The 19,652-nt window shown below is 44.4% G+C and overlaps 1 protein-coding gene across 1 annotated transcript in view; it reads left to right on the top strand.

Annotated features, from left to right (window-relative positions):
* Nucleotides 1-19,652, top strand: part of LOC146180860 (ubiquitin carboxyl-terminal hydrolase 24-like) — a 205,407-nt gene that overhangs the window by 57,773 nt on the left and 127,982 nt on the right. Inside the window, exons 20-25 of the mRNA XM_084576188.1 lie at nt 309-449; nt 3,813-3,866; nt 7,300-7,412; nt 11,188-11,365; nt 17,174-17,272; nt 17,904-18,011. Coding sequence (XP_084432314.1) covers nt 309-449; nt 3,813-3,866; nt 7,300-7,412; nt 11,188-11,365; nt 17,174-17,272; nt 17,904-18,011 — 693 coding nt within the window. The remainder of the gene's footprint in view (nt 1-308; nt 450-3,812; nt 3,867-7,299; nt 7,413-11,187; nt 11,366-17,173; nt 17,273-17,903; nt 18,012-19,652) is intronic.

Here is a 19,652-nt window from a genome sequence, read left to right as displayed (position 1 = left end):
TGGCTTTTGAGTTGCTTCATCTTGGCTGGACTTGTGAAATGTTATCTTATTGTGAATGTAGTGCAGCAGTGGGCTGATGGCATAAGGCAAACAATGCTGCAGGAAATAAAAGGTCAGACGTATTAAATACATTCTACTACTACTTTGCATCATTATGAACGTTTTTTTTTTTATTTCTTTGCTAATGTTTGAGTTGTTCCAAGGTGTTTCTGTGACGATTAAGTCGGCCATTTGTATTTCCCTGCTTTTTATAAGAGCGTGCCCTTTTCATGGTTTTTTTCTGCTCTTCTTTGGTGGTGCTCTTGCAGGTGGTGGAGAAGCTGGAGCTGACGGGCATTGACTTCCTGTGGCAGATATCGTTGGCTGCTCCCGAGGAAGACATAGCCGAGATGGCCATTGACTTCATCTTGGACCTCTCCTACAAGTACCTCTCCCCAAGGCTCAAAAAGGTGGGCCACTGTGTGTGCCATTCAGTTACTGTGCATTTTACTATTTCTGCCCATCCTTTGCTTGCTAGAATAGAGTGTACTTTCATGTTTTTAGTTTATCGTCTGATTGTGATGTTTATGCTGCTTCAAGGGGCATTTTTTTAGAAAGAAGTGCTGTGTGCTAGACTGAGATAAGGGCAGTAGACCTGCCTCTAGATAAGAATTGTTTTGATAACCTGTGCCCTGGACATTTAGTGTGCAAAAATTTTGATGCTTTAATTTGGATATGTAACTTGGAGGCTTGAGAAAATCAATTTATTCAAGATGGGAGTTGAATGTCTTAAGCTGATGTCGCTCTTAACAACTTATGCCTTATGACTGTCATGAAGGAAGGTTTGGGGTCAGAGAAATGAAGAGAGCAATTAAGTTAGTGGGAGGTCGCGGGAGGCAGCGCATGGGCCCATGCTTTTCTCTGTGAGTGTGTGAATTCTCGGTTACTGCACATGTTACCCTGCAGTTTGGTGTTTATTAAAATGAATGTGAATTAATAAAAATAATTCATTATTCATGAATTATTATCTTTGCTGTGTGTACCATGTGTGGTCACTCGTGCCTTTCATAATTGGTTCACAGGAATGGAAAGTCGCAGTATCTGTCACACTTCTTTCTGTGGACACGTGAATCAGCCATAAGGAAAGGAAGGAAGGTGGGAGTGAAAGTCCACTTGAGCTCTGAAGCGTGCCTTTCATAATTGGTTGTCAAGAATGGAAAGGCTCAGTATCTGTCACACTTTTTTCTGTGGACACGTGAATCAGCCATAAGGAAAGGAAGGAAGGTGGGAGTGAAAGTCCACTTGAGCTCTGAAGCGTGCCTTTCATAATTGGTTGTCAAGAATGGAAAGGCTCAGTATCTGTCACACTTTTTTCTGTGGACACCTGAATTGGGCTGTAAGGGAAGGAAGGAAGGTGGGAGTGAAAGGAGCTGGTTATGAGGCACAACGCCCAAAACCCAGGAAGGAGCACCAAAGAGCTGCGCTCTAAAAAAAAAAGAAGAAGAATTCGCCAAGATGTTGGGCACTGATAACATTACCCTGTGTTTACCTTTTGACTTTAGCTCTAACAGAGGGGAGGAAGCGAACTAGGCAGAGTGCCAGCGCTTGTCCGGTTGTGCAAGCCTCATTTTCAGTATGTGCGCTTTATCATGCCATGGGCGATTTGGGCGGGCGCTGTCTACTGCCACTCAATTATTGGAACGCGTGATAGCAGCAAACACCTTTTGAAAGAACGATCCACGTGCTGTTGTTGATGGCTGATAGGTGGAAGGATAGACTACTCTCGCAAAAAAAAAAGAAAAAGAAAAAAGGGTTTCCCCGCATAACCTGTAGCGCCCATTCGAAGTCAGCCTTTCATGGGCGTTGGCTGGGTGGCTTATCTATATTTCAGAATTAACGGGGCTCAAATTAATGACTATATATAGTTGAGAGTTTCGAAGGTGGCGCGGAAGAGAGAGCAGGCACTGCGGCTGCCAATCCCTACCCTCCGGAGCCGCTGCGCCGGTCATGGCGTCATACCCACTATTCCATGGCTTTGCATTTGTTTGTTTTTTTTAATCTTCGTCTTCTGTCCTTGTTTTGAACGTGCATAGCCTCTAACTGTGCCGCTCTTTTGCCGAGGTCTTTTTTTTTTTTTTTTTTTTTTTGCCATATGCTCTGCGCCAAACTGCCCAGACGTGGCGGTGCGTAGTTCGAATTATCCATAGAGAAATCGAGTTGCATTTGAATTGACGGGCTTTTTTGTACATAGACCTCTATGGAGCTTGGCCGGACCAAGTAATGTAGTTTGAATTATCCAAAAATTCAAATTATTGATGTTCGAATTAACGAGTTTTTATTTAAGTACATGTGGACGCTTAGCAAGCCAGGAAGATGATGAGCATAAAGGGTTGGGGGTGTGCAAAGATTCATTTATAATGCAAATATGGACTGAATTCTATGAGAATTTAGAAAAAAGGAAGGAGCTGTTCATTCTTATTGTCTATGAATGCTAATTTGTAATTTTATGCAGTGAAAGTTTCAATTCTAATGTCTTTGTAACTGGTGTGCTGGTTTATCTTTTTCAAAATCAGGCAGTTTTGATGATACATATTTCCGAATAATACCTTCTTTTTTCTTGGTATGAAAAAGAACTGAACAAGAGTAAATGGGGTACGCCTCAGTTCACAGATGAGCTAAAGTTTCGACAAGTGGACTTGTCTTCATCTGGGACCTGGACCTTCTTTTTTCTTGCATTTTTAAAAAACTGTATCAACAAGGTTTTACTTCATACCACGAGGTGACAGTCTAATATGCATATGGAGCCATGCAGGAATGTTGAGGGTGTGAGCTGAATAGTGTCTCCCTCTGAAGCAAGGGCTGTGCCCTAGCCTTGAAGTTCTCTCTTTTTATTTTTTTTTAAAACACTGCACCAACAATATTAACCTACAGTAAAACACAGTAACAAAGTCTTATTTTAGTAGCAGCACCTTATGAGTATCATATCTGAGTTGCGAAGTACAAAAATTAAGATGCTATTACTGCGTCGATTCTCAGTCTGCTCTTATGTGCTTTAAACGAGGATAGTTAACGTTGATGGAGCACTTACATTGGATATGTTAGGAGTTCCATTTCCTCACTTGTTTTCATCGTTGCTGCCATTCCGGGCCCTCTGTGTGGCATTAGGCCCAGGCAGGAGGAGCAGTTCAACATGAAAATAAACAGGATTAACATTTTGCACACGAACAAAAAACAAACAAACACGGATACACACGTATGGAATTAAACATAAATATGAGAAATAAGATGCAGAAAAGACATTGTGATAAAATCTCAGACACAACAAAAACACTCATAAAAGACTAGTAATGGCATCAGAGCTTATTAGTAAATTTAATGAAGGTTGATTCTGCTCGATCATTGTTCGGGAAAAAAAAAAGAAAATTTGAAGATGTTAGTTTTGGTGTGGTAAGGGGTTTGCGACTGGGCATGACAATATTGTGTTTCTCGCATGGCTAGTGGTTTTGTGTATGGGTCCAGACTTATTGATAGCTTGTTGTTTTTCGGAAGAAAAAGAAATTTCAGTCACAGAAGTTTTTGTTGGTTTTTCAAACTTCGTATGCCATGGTTGTTAAGGAACCGGTGGTGCGGTATATGGAATATCCTTACACATGGGATACCTCATCAGTTATATGCTGTCACTGATGAGTGCTTGTGATGGCTGCAGGAGTAGCAGCGGGTCATCTTACAAAATCTAGCAAGCTTTGTTGTTCCGATCGATTTGCTTCAAATATGCATGCTCTTTTGGACTGGTGCAGTTGTGGTGACAGTGCCCTTTGGGTGTACTTTTACAGGATGTTGTGTCCCTTCATCATCGCTTCATCAACGAGTGCTACAACAGGCTGAAGGTAATTGGATGCTTTATTTTATTTTTCTTATTCCAGATAGTTTCTGGGGTTAGCCATTCTATTTTTTTTCCTCCACGCTTGCAGGTATGGGAAGGGTGAGTGCGTATGTGGTGAAGGAAACAAGAAAACTCTGTACATAGGGCATAACACATAACATAACATTAACAGAATTGAGATCTGTGTACAGAGGCACCTACAGTAAAACTTCACTGCAGCTTTCTTCTGCAATTTTCTTTGCTTAGTAATAGAGCAGCCCGGCTGCAGTGACTGCTTGTACCTGTGATTTTCAAAGGCTAGTGAACAGAGTGGGTATAAACTTGATGATATGACTTTCAGAGGACCAAGCACAATCGTCATATTGTCCACGCGTCATATGATTGGAAATCTTGTAGAATTGATGCATTCGCCTTATAAATGCACCCGCTACTCTGGTTGTCACAGTTAAATAATTTAACAAGCGTTGTAGCTGATCTCACAGCATTCGTCTGCAGCTGACACCTTTCGTAGCCTTACATGCCGATGTGACCATGGTGATCATCCTATGCCTGTCTTGCCTATTTTTTTGGTTAGGTTGGGTCTGGTTTGATCTGGTTTATGGGATTTAATGACTCAAGGTGACTCAGGCTATGAGGGATGCCGCAGTGGAGGACTCCGGAAATATCGACCACTTGAAATTCTTTAACGTGCACTGACATCGCACAGCACACGGATGCCTTGCTTGTCTTCCCATAAAAAACTGGCTACCATGGCTTGGATTTGATCCAGCTTCCTTGGGTTCCATGGGCACCACGGCGGTTCTAAGCTTTCTGTGCCCTCGTATCTGTGCTAGTGGTTTGTTGCAGCAAGAAGCATATAATATACGGGAATCGAACAGTGCGGAAAACATGGGGACTGAAGAAAGGATGACACAGGACGAGCGCTGACTCTCAACTAACTTTATTTGACGTTGACCTAATGGTTAGGACGCTGGACTGCTGAACGCAAGGACATGGATGTAATCGCGGTCAGCGTGGCCCTCTTTCAATGCAGGTGAAAAGCAAGGGGCTCGCGTGCTATGCAATGTTGGTGCACGTTAAAGAACCCCAGGTGGTCGAAATTTCTTGAGCTCTCCACCATGGCATCCCTCATAGCTTCGTTAATGACTGCGACATTGCAACTAGCGTGGAAAAACACAAAGGACAGCGACAAAAGGTACTGACGGGACAGCAAGCAGTCATTAACGAATACTGTCGAACCTGGATATATCGAACCCGGATATATCGAATTTTGGTTATATCGAACTCACGGAATATCCCCTTGAAAACCCCATGTAAAGGTATAGGAAAGCCGCGTCATATATCGAACTCAGTTTCACCGGTCGTTCGATATATCGAACTCCGCACCACGCACTGGAAAGTGTGCCTTCCCCAAAGATGATCGCATCACCCTCAGCCGTTTGCCGCGTGACGTTTTCAAGCCACGCGCGGAAGGAATGAGAGGGGACAGTTCGGCGACGGCTGCACTAGGGCAGCGTCGCGCTCATTCCCCAAAGGCGCGCGCATCTGCGGTTATCGTTTCCCACGTGCTAACACGTGACGTTTGCAAGCCATATGCGTGAATGAACCAGAGAGAACCGGTGGGAATGAGAGGGGAAAAACGCGATAGAGCGAAGCATTCTTTTACCAAGCTATCTCTCTCCTTCCTTCTCCCGGCCTTCGTTCGCAGTAGCACACGCTACGCATGCGCCAAGCCAGCTCAGCCCATTTTCAGACAGAACGTCGGACGCTTTCTCCAGCGTGTGTTGGGAACCCTCTGCGTGCGGCGACTGACGTGGCTATGGCACCTGCGGACGTTAAAAAGCGTCAAATCTCTCTCTCTCTCTATTTTTTTTTTTTTTTTTGCAAGAGTTGTCCATTCTTATCGCTGTGCTGTACGCGCGGCGTAGTGTAAGATATGTCGGCTGTGAACGTTAAGAAGTGTTTTTTTGTTTTGTTTTGTTTTGCGGGAGGAGTCGTTTATCCTTGCATGTATGAATCAACGAAAGCACGCGGTCAGCTGCGATCATGACACTGGTTTTTAGCATTTTTCGCTTCAAACAGCATTTAGCTATCACACTTTCCAGTGATTTTGCGGAAGTGGACTACGCCCGCCCCAAGTGCGGCGTGATAAGTCGAACCAGGCTTGTGCAATCAAGCCATCACGGACACTCTGCCAAGTTCGCTCCCCGCCACCACAGGAGCTATCAAAAGATAAACACGCCGCGACGTTATCGCTGCGCAGCATCTTGGCACGCTGCCAAGAAATGAGCTGTGGTTGAGACGACCGAAACGGAGTGAAGCGCGCCATCCACATGCAAGCAAAAACGCTCGCGATTTCTGCCGCGGCGACAGAGAAACCTTTTTATGAGCTGCCGCGGTGGCTCGAGCGCGGTGGCTCGAGCGGCGAGAGGGACGCAGTTCCAACAAGTTGGAAATTTTTCGCTCTGTCGCTGCCGCTCATCGCTGAGATCGCTCAATCGCTTGCATGTGAGCGAGCTGGCCTTAACACTTTTTTTTTTTTTTCAAATTCTCGGGTGCAAAAGTGGAGGGTGGGTTCATTATGGGAGTGGGTTGATTACGCGACAAATACGGTATCGTTTTTTTGCATTGTAAGTGCCATCACAAGCCGATTTCTGCATATCGAATTATCGATATATCGAACTATTTCGCGATCCCCTTCGAGTTCGATATATCCGGGTTCGACTGTATACACCAGCTAGCCCAACTGTCTTCCATGATCACCCTTATAGCTTGAGTCGCTTTGGGACATTTCCCGTAGATCAACATAAACCAATTGGTTGTTAAATGTTGTAAGGAAGGTATTTTCCTATAGAGTAAAGTTTATTGCTTTTGCTACTATACATGATCCTCCTTCCCTTATTAGTTACTATGGGATATTAAGTTCCTAGACCAGCATGAACCAGTCAGCTGTTAAGAATTGTACAGAAGGTACTATCCTATAGAGCAAAGTTTAATGCTATTGCTACTAGATTATTGCCTTTCCCATATTTAATCTCTGGAGCCTTACAGATGTACTAGTAAGTAGATCTGCTGGGTAAAAATGAGATTTATTTGCAATATTCTTTTCTTTTCATAGCTGCACTTTGTGGAAAAATGTTTCTTTTTAGTTTGAGTTGCCTGTGCAAAGATTTGAAATCATTAAATATATTCAAAATAATGCAAAAATATTCAATTTGATTTTCGCCTTGTTTTTATTTAATATTCGCTTAGCACCGAAAATTTTACGTTCTCACATTCCCAGTTACAATTGATGGTCAAACCTAAACTCGAACATGGGCTGGTCATTCCTGGCATGCCATAGCGCGGCTATTTTGTGCTTCAAATTCAAAGCTGGTTTAATTTCGTGTTTGGAATTAGTTTTTAAAAATTGATTTTTTCCCCGTGTTGTGCTTCAGGCAGTGGCGGAGACCATTGGGGACACTGCCATGACCACTGCGGTGTCCAATGCCACAAAGACCCTGACTGCAATGGCGGTGTCCGAGGCCATATCCTTGTCCTTGCCCAAGCGGTGAGTAACCATAACGGGTTGTTCTCAACAGCTCATTGCCACCAGCATGGAAGTGGATTAGGCGTTGTCATAGACAGTCTCTGTCCATCCTTGGCATTGTACTGTAAGAGTTGCCAGAAGTGCCTCGCACAAGAATTTTTTTTTTTTTATTTGTGAGAAAGTTATGAAATTTTTATTTAGTATGTGGAGATTTATAGCTCCTAATGCTGGTTTATTATATAATAGTGCACAAAATATATATTTTAGATCTTTAGATTGTTTAAATAATCCTGTGTACTGACTGAATATATCGTATTTACTCGCATAATGCTTGCATTTTTTTTTTTTTTTCACGGAAAATCGATGCAAAGTTAGGGGGTGCAATAATTATGCAGGGAAAATTTTCAAGCAAATGTTTTGGAGCCCTAAAAGCAAGTTTAAATAGGTGTGAATGAGTATTCTTAGGCCAGCTACTGAAAATATAAGCAAAACATTACTTTAATGCATATCCTACCTTTGTTATAAAAGTACAGGGTTGCCAAAAGCACGAACTGCTGAAGCAGTGTTTGCCATGTGCAGCCTCATCATCACTCCCCGCTTTTCGTGGTGTAACGTTTACAGCAGACCATATAGTCCTACTCTCGATCAGTCTTGATCCAAGTCCGTAGAGCCTTGATGTACTCAGGAGTTGCGTTTCAAGGCCAGGAAACTTTTCACTTTTTGGAGAACGGAACGTGGTGCGTCTTGTTTGTTGTCTTCCGGTTCTCATGCTGCCGTCTCCAGAAAAGTACGCAGAAGTCTATTATGCCAAAGTGCCTGCTGGCAGCACGGTTGCCATACTGTACCGCATACTCAATAGCTTTCAGCTGAAAGGCAGCTGTATAGCTTGCATACCGCCCATCGCGATGCGGCACCAAGAGAATGATTGACGGTGAAACAAAACAAGTAACACGAACAGAATGAAAGGGCAATAACGAGACATAGACACAGCACATAAAATGGCAGAACGAAGACTAGACAACGACAATGAGCATAACCATTGCCTCCTCAATAGAGGCCTGTTACGTCGGGGTTCGCCGACAAATGGCGCAAAGGACTGTCCCCGTCCCCATCATGGCGAGGACAGTGGGGAGGTTGATCACGGCAGCAGCATATAAGCGCCCATTCTACTGTAAGGTATACAGTCGAGCCCACTTATAACAATACTCAAGTGCCAAGAAAATGTCATTGTTATAACCAATAATTGTTATAACCGGGTTTGCCAAAAAATGCAGTCAGCATAAGGTTCAAAAATTTTAATCAAGCAGAAAAAAAGTTGTCCACTACTTAACAAAAAAAACCATAGTCCGTGAGCTTCGCTTGCTTCACAGAAAGCTTACCAACATTGGTCTCGAGAGCATCTAATTGTTCGACGTGCTCAAGTGGAAGGCCCCTTGAAAAAAACGAAGTCCCGGAGGGAATAAATCATATGCAGGGCCTCCTGTGAGGACACTACTTGGAGAGGCTGATCTGCAGTGTCGTCGTCGTCATCGCTGTCGTTGCCCGCCGCTCGCACATTTTCCACGATTCCTCGTCAGGGAGGATTTCGGACGTTTCCACATCATCATCTGCATGCAGAAACTCATCCAGTCCCGGATCTGCTATTGTACGACGAGAAAGCAAAACGCCACAGGCGTTGCACACACACCACGTGCACCCCACACGTATAAGCACTACGACGCCCGCCCGCACACAGCCGCCGCTATCGCCACACAGAGAGTCGGTCGGGACGGCGGCGGGGACGCGACCATGTGACGGAGCGTGCTGCAATCACCATCAGGTTTTGCACAAACTTGGCAATAAGATAATCCGAGAAAAAAAAGAAAAGTAACGTCCCGCACGCGAGAATGGCACGAACGGCCGACCGTAGAATGGCACCCAACACAGGAAAAAAGGAAGGCAGCTAGGCCTGCTCGCTACTGCGTAATAAATCACAGCTTTGTGGGGGCGCTAGGAGCTAGTACCAGATATGCTGATGATGATGGGTACAGCCGAGCCATGGCCCTTTTTTTTTTTTTTTTTTTTTTTTTTGGTTCACGCGAGAGTTGTGAACTGCGGCGCTGTTAATTTTAGACCAATTCATTATACTGATGTTTCTAGGTTATAGAAGTAAAAATAAAATATGTGCGTTATTCTGAAATATACGTTATTTCAAAATTCGTAATTCTTAACAAGTTTTACATTGAAAACATAGGAAATCTGCTGGGGATTTTTAAAAAATTTGTTCATTTGAAAAATTTGATAATGTGGTGTTCATAGTAACGAGATTTCACTGTATAATACAGACCCGCATATAACACGAGGTGTAATTTTGAGATAGCGAAAACTGGAAAAAAAAAAATTTTCATCCGCGTATAGTGCGAGCGAAGAGCTGTGTTCAATATATTGGCAAAATGCCCATAGCCCAGCCTGAGGAGGACATTGGAGGGTTACTTTTTAAATCGTGCTGTTATCAGTCCGTGGCATCTCACCCTCATACTGCAGGACCAGATAAGAGCAAGCTGATGGCACAGGCAGCATGCACTGCACGCCTGTGCTTCTGCTTTGAAGGAAACAAGGGCACAAGATATAAGCACAGGTGTTTATTATAAAGAACGGTACATTATACAGTACTGCACTAATCACCAAGCCTCATTACGATCTGTAGCCTTGTCGCAGCACCCGAAAGCAGGGACCGCAGCGCTTGCTGCATGATGCAAAGGCTACTCACGTGTTCACTGTGGAACTAGGAGCGCTCGCAGGCCACACGGCCAACCAAAGGATTAAAGTGCTTGCAACTTATTGTGAGGAAAGATGAGGAATGCGTGGAGCTCATCATGATGACTTGGGTCGCACGTCGGTGGTTCAAACGCTCATCGCCACCAGCATTGGGAGTGGTGATGAAAAGCCGTGCCAAAGCAGGCCGTTTCGATTCAGAAGCGTCAACACCAGACAAGCGTGCACCGTACTCCTTTCGGGCCTGGACTCGAGCAAACATACAAAGTGCGTGCATTCACAACCCAGAGGGGAAACACGCACCTGCTGCTGCCCAAGTCGATGGTGGTCTCTCCGTTTGTTTCCCGCACGCAGCCTTGCATTGAAACAACCACCCCGATACGTTACTGAGAGATGGCCCAATGGCGATGTGAGGCCGATATGGGACGAACAGAAAGAGAAAGGAGGGTGATTTATTCCGGTTCTCGTAAGACCTCCCTTGAAATGGGGTTGGCTATATAACTGCTGTTCCCCTCTTCTTGCAGTGACTCCACAGGGGGTCCCTGTTAGCAAAACAGCAACGGCTGCATGCTTTGTGTACAGATTTTTTTATCCTTTCCTATTGCCTTAAAGGGGATCTATTGTGTATTGCTCCCACTCAGTCCACCACTTTGTCTGAACTTTGTGCCATTGCATTGTTATGTGCAACTTCTCAGCAACTCTCTCTGACAAAAGGACCCCATAATGGGCATGGTTCATTTTGCATGCATCAGTAAACACGCTTCGTTCAGCCTGTTGGAACTTGTAGTGTGCTATCTAAGAGAGCAAGGGGTTTGTGATTTATTGAAATGTGTTCTGAGACGCTGGATGATCTCTAGACCTTCAGATGCGTAGCCCTGTTCTGTGGGATCAAAAGAGAGACATGAAGAGACTTGTGGCAGTAGCAGGCAGTTTATATCGTTGAAAGTGAATGAGGTGAGGTGGCTTCCTCCTTTTGCTCTTCCTCTAGTTTTTGTGTGCTCTGAAGCAATTTATTGTTGTCGCTGTTGCACTGCGCGTGCAGCACCAACCGGTCGCAGAACATCTGCCGTCTGCTTCACCTAGCTGAGCGGTACATCTCCTCCATCGAGGACCAGCACTCGGTGCCACGCGTCATCCTGCCCCATGGTGCTTCCTTCTACGGCTTTCCCGTCACCCTGTGCATTGTCAGCGACAGCCTCAAGGACAACGTCAAAATTCGGGTGAGCCTCTTCTTTGCTTGTTCTGGGCCACTCATGTTGTGAAGGGCAACAGTGTGCCGCCTGCTAGCACCGTGCTTGTGATTTTTTGCTCACAACGCTGGCATTGCCGGCTGCTGACGCTGGATTTTCGGTAAACGGGGCCTTTAATGCTATCGAGTTTTAATGGTTTGTCCTTGAATTAAAGCCTAACATAAATATTTTTTTCCCCTCGGAGTTTGAAATATCAAACCAGCTGCTGTATTGGTGTGCAGTGCTGACACTGTTCTTTTTATATCTTCATGCTGCCACATTGAAAGGGTTGGGAGACATGATATTAGAAAACAAGGAAACTTAATTTGGAAGTGAAAGCTTTACTACGCCATGCAAAGCCCGTGCTAGCCACAGGCCGCCACTGCACACGTGCCCTGCCATTCCGACGACCTCTGGCGCTGCATGGTTATACACAAACACAATACACACACAAGAGAATTAAACCAAGATGTTCATACAGATTGGTTTAATTCTCTTGTGTGTGTATTGTGTTTGTGTATAACCATGCAGCGCCAGAGGTCGTTGGAGTCGTATAGCCAACTCAGTTCAGTTCAGTTCAGTCGTTCAGTCGTGTCCGACTCTTCGTGACCCTATGGACCATATCACGCCACGCTTTCCAGTCTCTCACTATCTTCCTAACATCACATAACTTCATCTGCAGCGCCTCGAGGATGCCATCTAACCATCGCGTTCGCTGCCTACCCCTTCTCCGGCGACCCTCAACCTTTCCCAACATCAAATCTTTCTCCAGCGACTCCTCTCTTCTCATCAGATGACCACAGTAGCTGAGCTTTAACTTTAGAATTTGACCCTCCAATGAGCAGTCAGGGTTTATGGTCGACAATATTGATTGATTTGATCTTCTGGCAGTCCAAGGAACTCTCAAGAGTCTCTGCAAGCACCACAATTCAAACGCATCAATTCTTCGGCGGTCAGCCTTCTTCACAGTCCAACTCTCGTATCCATACATAAAAACTGGAAAGACCATAGCACGAGTTATACGGATCTTGGTTGGCAGTCTAATGTCTCTGCTCTTTACTAGGTGGTCAAGGCTAGCCATGGCTCTCTTTCCCAGAAGCAGGCATCTCCTAATTTCATGGCTGCAGTCTCCTTCCGGAGTAATCTTGGAGCCCAAGAAGAGAAAATCTGTCACAGCTTCCACTTCTTGTTCCTTGATGCTCCAGGACTTGATAGGGCAAGACGCCATGATCTTTGTCTTTTTAATGTTCAGTTTAAGCCCAAACTTCTCATTCTCTTCTTGTACGCGCATCAGAAGTCTCTTGAGTTCCACTTCACTTTCTGCCATTAAAGTGGTATCATCTGCATATCTAAGGTTGTTGATACGTTGTCCAGCAATCTTCACTCCAGCTGAAGACTCGTCCAGACTGGCCTTCCTCATGATGCACTCAGCATATAGGTTAAATAGGCAGGGCGACAGTATGCAGCCTTGTCTCACTCCATTCTCAATCTGAAACCAATCAGTAAGACCATGCCCAGTTCTGGCTGTGGCCTCTTGCCCTTCATACAAGTTCCTGAGGAGACAGATGAGGTGAATTGGAACTCCTATCTCTTGGAGAGCTTGCCACAATCTGCTATGATCCACACAGTCAAACACTTTCGCATAATCAATAAAGCAGAAGTAGATGGGCCTCTGGAACTCTCTTGCTTTTTCCATGATCCAGCGAAGGTTGGAAATCTGGTCTCTTGTTCCTCTGCCCTTGCGAAACCCAGCTTGCACGTGCAGAAGCTCCCGATCCACATACTGCTGCAGCCTACCTTGGAGGATTTTCAACATCACCTTGCTAGCATGCGAAATAAGCGCGATCGTGCGGTAGTTGGAACAATCTTTGGCACTGCCTTTTTTTGGAATGGGGATGTAAACTGACCTCCTCCAATCCTGTGGCCACTGCAGGGTTGTCCAAATCTTCTGACATAATGTATGCAGAATGTTAACAGCGTCATGGTTGAGGTTTTGAAGCAACTCAGCTGGAATGCCATCAATTCCGCTAGCTTTGTTCTTAGCAAGGCTGGCTAAGGCCCATTCAACTTCACTCTTCAGGATGCCCGGCTCGAGATCAGTAATCACAACCGTATTATGTTGGGTTTGCACATCCGGGTCCTTCTTGTACAGTTCTTCTGTGTATTCCTGCCACCTCTTCTTTATCTCTAAGGCTTCAGTGAGGTCCCAGCCTCGATTGTCCTTTATCACGCCTAGCTTAGCACAGAAGCTTCCTTTGATATCTTTGATTGTCTTGTACAGAGCTCTTGTGTTTCTCAGTTGGCTGTTGTCCTCAACTGCTTGGCATTGTATGTTCAGGAAGGCATTCTTATCTCTCCTTGTTATTTTCTGAGAATCTGCATTGAGAACCTTGTATCTTTCTCTTTCCCCCATAACTTTTGCCATTCTCCTTTCCTCAGCTATTTGCAAAGCCGCTTCAGATAACCTGTTTGCTTTCTTGCATTTTTTTAGCTTTGGAACTACCTTAGTAGCAACTTCTTGTATTATATCACGAACATCAGTCCACATCTCTTCAAGTTCTCTGTCTTCTAGATCTAATTCTTGAAATCGATTCCTCACTTCCACAGCATATTCATATGGAATTTGATCCAGATCATACCTGAAAGGCCTTCTAGTTTTCTGCGTTTTCCTCAATTGAAGCTTAAATTTAGCAACAAGAAGCTGATGATTGGTGCCACAATCGGCCCCAGGCCTTGTTTTTACTGCTTGTATAGCGCTTCTCCATCTCTGCTGGCAAAGAATATAATCAATCTGATTCCTGTACAGACCGTCCGCTGAAGTCCGTGTGTACAGGCGCCTCTTGTGCTGTTGAAAATGAGTATTCGTTATGGTCAGGTTGTTTTCTTGACAAAACTCTATTAGCCTCTGCCTAGCTTCATTTGGCTCACCAAGACCGAACTTGCTTGTAATTCCGGATATTTCTTCACTCCCTACCTTAGCATTCCAATCTCCTATAAGAAGAAGGACGTCTGATGATGGAGTGCGGTCTAAAAGGCATTGCAGGTCAGCATAAAATCTCTCAACGTCAGCTTCTTCAGCAGTAGTGGTCGGTGCATAGACTTGGATAACTGTTATGTTGAAAGGGTGACCTTGGATCCGAAGTGAAATTATTCGGTTGTTTTCGGGGTTGTACCCTAGCACTGCTTTGCTCATTCTTCTGTTTACTATGAGAGCGACCCCATTCCTTCTCCTGGATTCGGGCCCACAATAAAAGACATAATGGTCGCCGGAATTAAGTTCTCCCATTCCGGTCCACTTGAGCTCGCTGATACACAAGATATCAATGTTCAATCTGTCCATTTCTCGCTTGACGACATCCAGTTTACCTTGCGTCGTAGATCTTACATTCCATGTTGCTATGTGATATATCTCCTTGCAACATCGGACTTTCCGGTCGCTTCCCGACACATCCACAACTGAGCGTCCTTTTGGCTTTAGCCCAGCCACTTCATTCGTCCTGGAGCTACTAGGAATTACCCTTTGTTCATCCACAGTAACATGTGGGACGCCTTCCAACCTGGGGGGCTCATTTTCCGGCTCCCTATCATTAATACTATTGTGACTGGCCATAGGGTTTTCTTGGCAGGAAATGCTTGAGTGGGTTGCCATTACCTTCTCCAGTGAATCGCATTCTGTCAGAACTCTCTGCTGTGACCTGTCTATCTTGGGTGGCCCTACACAGCAGAGCTCACGACTTCATCGAGTTTCGTAAGCCCCTCCGCACGACAAGGTAGTGATCCATGAAGAGGTGTATAGCCAACTAGACCGCTCGCAAATACTACTGAGCCCTGCCATTGTTTTCTTCTTGTAGTCTTCTGAATCTTCTTGCTTTCCATATTCCTCTTCTTCTTGTCATCTTCCTCTTCTTCTTGCTTCCCGTCTTCCTCTTATTCTTCTTCTTCTCTTCTTCTGTCTTCTTCTTGACGTTTTTTGAATCCTACTTGCTCCATTTGACCGGCTGCTGTTTCTGCAAATAAAGAGTGCTTAATAAATGCTTTACCACGCGTAACCATTAGTAACGAAGCTTTCGCTTTCACACTGGATTTAATCAAGCTAAACCATCGGCAATTTTTATGGCCCTTCTTGCATGTAGTTTCATACCTGTCAGGTTTCCCGAATTTTGATGCTTTTGTATGATTGTTCGACCAGAACAGAAATATCCCGGAAGCACTCTCATGCCTGGCCAAGTTTGGCCAAATCCTTTTTCTTGTCTGGCCACATAGCTCCGAAACTACGTACTGCGTGGCACCGATTGACATTTTGATCAGTGAAGAGTCTAAAAACCATAGTCGGCCAAGCACAATCGTTAAACCCGCCAGTACCACTTTCATTTTGCTGTTTATGTGAGTGCATCACCGCCGCTGCCTTGGGCGGCTCAAGCGTGGCGCTAAGTCGGGTTCTGCCTAAAGTACCAGCGACTTTATTTCTGCCTGTAGTGTTTCTACATTTTAATGGTCAGCCTGCAGCCTGTGTGGGTTCATCCTGGAGTTTTCTTCTGTTCTTTTGTAACTTTGGCAGCTCAGGTACATGGTCAGGTGCAGTTTTTAGAAGGCATTGTGCATTCACTAGTGCCGTCCTAACGTAGTCGTCGGCTCTTCCTAAGGCAATAGACTGCTGAGTTTGGTAGTATTGTCAATTTGTGGCTACATTAGCATCTCGAAGGATGGCAGGATGGACTTGGCTACGCACGTTTCATCGGCACATTGGTGGTTTGCGCACCCTGCCCTTTTGAACTAAATTAAAACAACTCGGTCATTATAAATGTCTGCTGAATGAGTGTTTCTTGTGGTATACTATATTACTGAGTATATTTCAGCACAGGTGAACCACAAAATTTTAAAAATGGTTTTTCTGAGATATTGAAATGGTTTCATCAGCATTGCAATACAACTGTCAAATTTCATTGAGCCACAGTACCGAGGGAAATCATGCTTTCGAAATTACTCGAAATGGCTGTTGCTGAATAGGTGGCTGCAAATCTCCAGTTACATTCAAGCATTTAAGTATAATGATTGAAAAGTAAACTATTGGAATTTAGTGAACCAGGTTACCAACTTAGCATGATTCACCTTTTTTGCTGATGTCAGCCAACACTGGTACTGCGTTGCTGATGAAGCAATCTTTATAGCCAAGCGGGCGAGTTGATGGAACATATTGGATGGAAAAACAGCGCAAAAGACAAGCACTAGAGCAAAGAAACACAAGACGAGCTTGTGTTTCTTTGCTCTGGTGCTTGTCGTTTGCGCTGTTTTTCCAGCAATCTTTATATTTCAGAAATCCTACTTATTAAAATTCCGGTATACTTATATATATGTATGTATATATATACAATCTGTCTGTGTGTGCGTGCGTGTGTGTGTGCGCGTGTCCATTCATGCCTATATGTTTGTAGGGGGACGAGGACCGTAAGCACTGCAATTTTGGTAGGGAAGAAAGCGCCCTAGATGAACTTTTGCGCTTAATGGCCACATAGTGGAAATAAGGAGCTTGGATGGGACATGTGGTGCAGGTATAGTGTATTTCGATGGGAGAAAGGCATGACCGCATGTAAGTAAAAGTCAGGCGGAAACATGAGAGATTGGAGACCAGCTTGGATTGGATGCTATAGCTGGTTCTGGATTATTTAATCTGGAGAGAGGCCCCAGAGAGAGTTTCATCCAAGTTGTGGTTAAGAGAGGTACGCTTTCTTACTGCGAATGAGTGATGAACAGTGGGTTTGAGATGCCCTGGTGTTTTATTTTTTTCTTGTCCTACCCCAGTGCCACAGCAATGCCACTGTGGGCTCCATGAAGGAGAAGGTGGCCAGGCTGTTCAAGCAGACTCCCGGCAACCTGCAAATATCTATGGACGACATCCCGGTTTGTTGCTGCCTCATTTCTTTTCTTGCCCTGACTGTATTTTTATAGCGATGATGGTGGCACACTACCCTGGTGTCATGGCATGGCAAAGAGACAAAAAAGAAAGTAGGGAAAAAAAATGTACGACCGCCTTTCCGGGGTAGGAAAAAAAAATTATTAGTTGCATGCTCCCTTATATCGCACCTTCCCCCTTCAGCATCACAATATTCGCAACCCCATGCATGAGCCAGACTTTTTTAGGTCACATGGTCATAAAGACAGCAGATTGTCGGAGGACTCACCTTTGTGTGAACAAAGATTCTCCGGTTGTGGCTTATAGCACAGATGGCAACCACACTGTTTTCTCCAAATACCTTCACATAGCTATTGCTTGGAGGAAAAATCAATTAAACGTTGAGAAGTTAGACTTTTTAATGGGCTAGTTGGTCCATGACGTTTGAAATAAGTGTGACCTAATAGATGACTGAGAACGAACAGAAACTATAGGAGTGGAGTGGCCCTGTTAGATCGTTTCTGTCCTCTAAGCATAGGGAGCTGTCCAGCATGCGTGGTTAATTGGTCATCAGCTGACAATTGAAATAATGCTCATTTGCCCTCTCTAGAAGCCTGAGTTGGACACAATTGTTTTCAGCTCCCTTCCACTGAGGACCAGAGGAGGCTTTCCCAGTACAAGCTCAAGGACAACCAGAAGATATACGTCAAGGTCGTGGGCAGCGGCTTCATCCTACCTTCGGAAATTGTGAGTGGGACCAAAAAGGCTTTGTGGGCTGGCTCGTCTCTTTACTCAGATTAAAAGTTTATTTATTTCATACTGTGTGGATTCCTTTATAAGTTTATAGTAAAGTCACTGGGGCTGGCAAAAATCTAGACTATATTATGGTCTTACTATATCAGTTGCTGGTGATGGCATGGTCCTGAAGATGCTTTCTGGTAATTTAATGGCTACTTACTAAACACGCCTTGTTGCTTAATGAAAAAAAAAAAGAAAAACAACACTCTAAAATACATTTCATCTCTCCCTTATTGTCTGTTTGTGCTATTTTTTTCAGCTATAAGAGTTCTTGTTTACCTCTTGTGTAAGTACCTCTTAAGCATGAGGGCAATGTGTCTATGAGTACAAACGAGTTTGATTTCATGTGAAAATCAACGGGTTGGATAGGCAAGGCGTCATCACCCGCTGTTTCTTTCTTTTAAAAGGCAATAGAAGATAAATGCATGCGGCAGTCAAGTGCTGCAAACCTGCAGACATCACGCCTCCACTTTTTGGCGCCGCTGCCTCATGCTTCATGCTGCACATGGCAGTGAATGTTCAGCCGTTTCTTTCCTTCCCTATTTACTCTCCTTTACTTTCTGAATGGACCGCGCCGATTTCTTTCCAGGCTTGTAGACGGCTTTACTTTTTTTGTGCCTATGCGCTGCATGCTTTCCTTCATGGCTCCAAGGCTTGCGTAAAGTTGGCTTCTCCTGTGTGCTGCTAAGCCGGGTTGTAAAGCCATATATTTTTCCAGAAAAGTTTGCCTTGCTATTTTAGGTAGCGTGCGTGCTACGATGTCATTTTGTGGGAAGTCGTCACCGCAGCCAGACGCATTTTACTGTAACCAATTTTTACCAAAAATGTCTTTACTATAACAGGGGAAAAATGTACCATTCATCTATGGAAGATGGACTGAGACTTCAGTTTTGCTTTGCTATATCTGAGTTTTTATTATATCAGCATTTACTATAGCAGTGTTCTGCTGTATGAAGTGGCTTCTAACAGCCATGGCTTTCTTTTTTTAACATTTGAAAAAGAAACTAAAATGAAGATCTTGACGATGCAAAACCTAGCTCAACAACATCCAGAACAAAAAGAAAGGTTTATGGGGTCTAGCATTCCAAACCCGAAATGCACTGCCTGCACATTTTCTCGGCCATAAACAGATCTCCGTGAATGCCTTTTCTGCATGTTGATTTTTGCTTGTTTTGACTACAAATTTTCGAGATGATAAATTTCTTTCATGACCTCATGAGGTTCTTATCACCGAGGGTCTGTTGTACATTACGGTCCACTGCTAAAGGGTACATGAGATCGCGTGGCCTAAACATTTTGCAAATCGCTCCTGCCGACCGCTGACTAGAATAAACGGTGCCAAGTGCATGCTCGGGAAGGGCGCAGGGCCGTGCTTACTGCGCATAAACCTTGTATATCATTTGTCGCTGGCTCTCTCGGGAATGCTTTGGAAATCGCGGCAGCGATGTGGCCTTATGTTCCCTTTAATGATGGACTGTACTGTACACGCTTACCGGTGTGTCTTTTGTTAGCCTTTTTTCTTTGTGTCCTTGTGCTTTATTGGCATACCTTCCCTTGTTCCCTTGTTTGTTGCTGTGTAAGCTGTTTGCA

Source organism: Amblyomma maculatum, chromosome 8 (assembly GCF_055883805.1).
Source record: "Amblyomma maculatum isolate TAMU_Amacu chromosome 8, ASM5588380v1, whole genome shotgun sequence".
Taxonomy (NCBI): Eukaryota; Metazoa; Arthropoda; class Arachnida; order Ixodida; family Ixodidae; genus Amblyomma; species Amblyomma maculatum.
This window is presented reverse-complemented; position numbering and strand designations above follow the sequence as displayed.